Genomic DNA, 1,899 nt, shown 5'->3' with positions numbered 1-1,899 from the left:
CACACACGCAGACCAGGCAGTGGCAGCAGCAACATGCGGATACACAACGGTTGATCTCGATTTATTTTTGTGTGAGAACTGGATTTGGAGACTGAATTTGTGCTGATCATCATGCGTAGTTATGGCTAAAGTAGAGGAAACACTGACCTAAAGGTAAAAAAATGTTACATGAGACGGTATTTGCCATAAGTTCATGAGGGTTGTGTTTACTTCGGTTCCTCCTCGCGACGTTGCTCCTACCTCAATGTTGCCAGACATATCTATTTGGCACTTAATGAAAATATTTTCCCGCAGGAAGGGTACACAGCTGTATAACAAACTTTTTCAGATGGTTCACTGATAGTTTCTTTCTACTAATTTGTAACATTTCTATTGTAGGCGGGGATGGAGTATTTGTCGAAGTTAAACATCGTTTTCGCATTGAAGGCAATTGGACAACAGCTGCAATGCTTTCACTCCAATCATTACACTTGCGTACGCAAGCACCGACTGAACACGTGCTTTGGATGGTTACACGCTTTGCCCTTTTCCTACGGCTTCACCTCGTTGAAAACTTTTTTTATTTAAAAGGGAGTACCGACTCTACTGAATTCCGTCTCAGTAGCAGTTGCTTGACTGACTCATACAGGCTGCAGTGTTTAAAAAGGATGTGGTGGAAAACACAAGAAAAGGCATCTGGCACTGGAAACATGGAAATGTAAGGTAGACTTATCACATAACAGCTTTGCAGCATAAAACACTAAACTGTGAAGTTGGTTACGGAGGAGCTGCTGTTGCAAATCTGCACCGCTTTCAATGTTTCCAATTGTGTGTTCATGTCAAGTGCATATGAGGAACGGAAAGGATAGTCAAATCACTAAATCTTTTTATTATTTACGCAACTGATTACCTTATTGCAAAGGCTTGGTAGTGTTTATATTAAGCCATAACTCATAGCGGGGCATAGCACAATCTTTTTGCAAAACGTGAATCAATTCGTATCACTGAAATAATTATCCTATGTAGGGATTGACACGTCGGCAGGAAATGTGCTGCAGCTTCAGTCTTATAGGAGGTAAATTGTGAGGAAACTAAGGATTCAGGTAAAAGCAGTTCTGATGTATGGGGAGATTGGGCTGCTACAGAAAAATGTCGGTACTCGGGCTTAACCAAGTGACTGTCAATGCGTTCGCAACCCAAAGAAGACGATTAAGTTTAGCATTTTTGGCGTAAAGCTTTCAATTTACGTGGCTAATTTGCCCCAATCCCAAAAACCATGCAGCAAATACCAATTCCTTCTTGAATGAATGGGAGGTGAGATTACTTTTGCCTTTAAATGGTCAGTAATCACTCGAGGTCAAAAGCAAATCAGTTTCTAAATAGCTGTGAATATGCAGCCTAATGGATGAATGAATGCATAAAACAGACATTTGCTTCACATTTTTGGTGTATTGGTTGTATGAATGGGCAGTGGATGGGATGCAGGGCACATACCAGCGTACATTATATGGAGATGCGCCAGGCCGACATTACTGGCTGTAGCGACGACGGCGGCAAGGGAAACCAGTCCAAAAGGATAACTTTTCTTACCTTTTTTTGCAGATTACCACTTTCTATGTGTGGTGGAGTAAAGCGCCTCCTCTGCTGATGTCCACATTGGCGAAAACTTATTGCCGGCTAACCCTTCATACCTCACCATCTCGCCCCAACCTCCTAATTGCCACTGGATTGCGTCCATTATACACCTGTCCCGTATGAACGCCTGCGAATTGAGCTGACGGAGGGTGCTGCTTTAGCAGCCCGAAAAATAATTCGTGGTGTAATTCCTGATGTTCTACTTTCCGCTAAGTTGGGCACCCCCGAGAGCCCAAATTTAATGAAGAGACTACGCGAGACTAAATATCTCGGCGAAATCTCTAC

At 42.8% G+C, this 1,899-nt stretch overlaps 1 protein-coding gene across 1 annotated transcript in view; it reads left to right on the top strand. All coding sequences in view use genetic code 11, as the record gives it.

Annotated features, from left to right (window-relative positions):
• EGR_10928 (hypothetical protein) overlaps nt 1-1,627 on the top strand; it is a gene marked incomplete at both ends in the record, with an annotated part of 2,308 nt that extends 681 nt beyond the window's left edge. Inside the window, 2 exons of the mRNA XM_024500177.1 lie at nt 329-697; nt 1,582-1,627. Coding sequence (XP_024345406.1) covers nt 329-697; nt 1,582-1,627 — 415 coding nt within the window. The remainder of the gene's footprint in view (nt 1-328; nt 698-1,581) is intronic.
• Between the last annotated feature and the right edge of the window lie 272 nt (nt 1,628-1,899).

The sequence above is a fragment of the Echinococcus granulosus genome (assembly GCF_000524195.1).
Source record: "Echinococcus granulosus chromosome Unknown EG_S00305, whole genome shotgun sequence".
NCBI classification, from domain to species: Eukaryota; Metazoa; Platyhelminthes; class Cestoda; order Cyclophyllidea; family Taeniidae; genus Echinococcus; species Echinococcus granulosus.
Note: the sequence above shows the minus strand (reverse complement) of the source record. Positions and strands in the feature narration are given on the sequence as shown.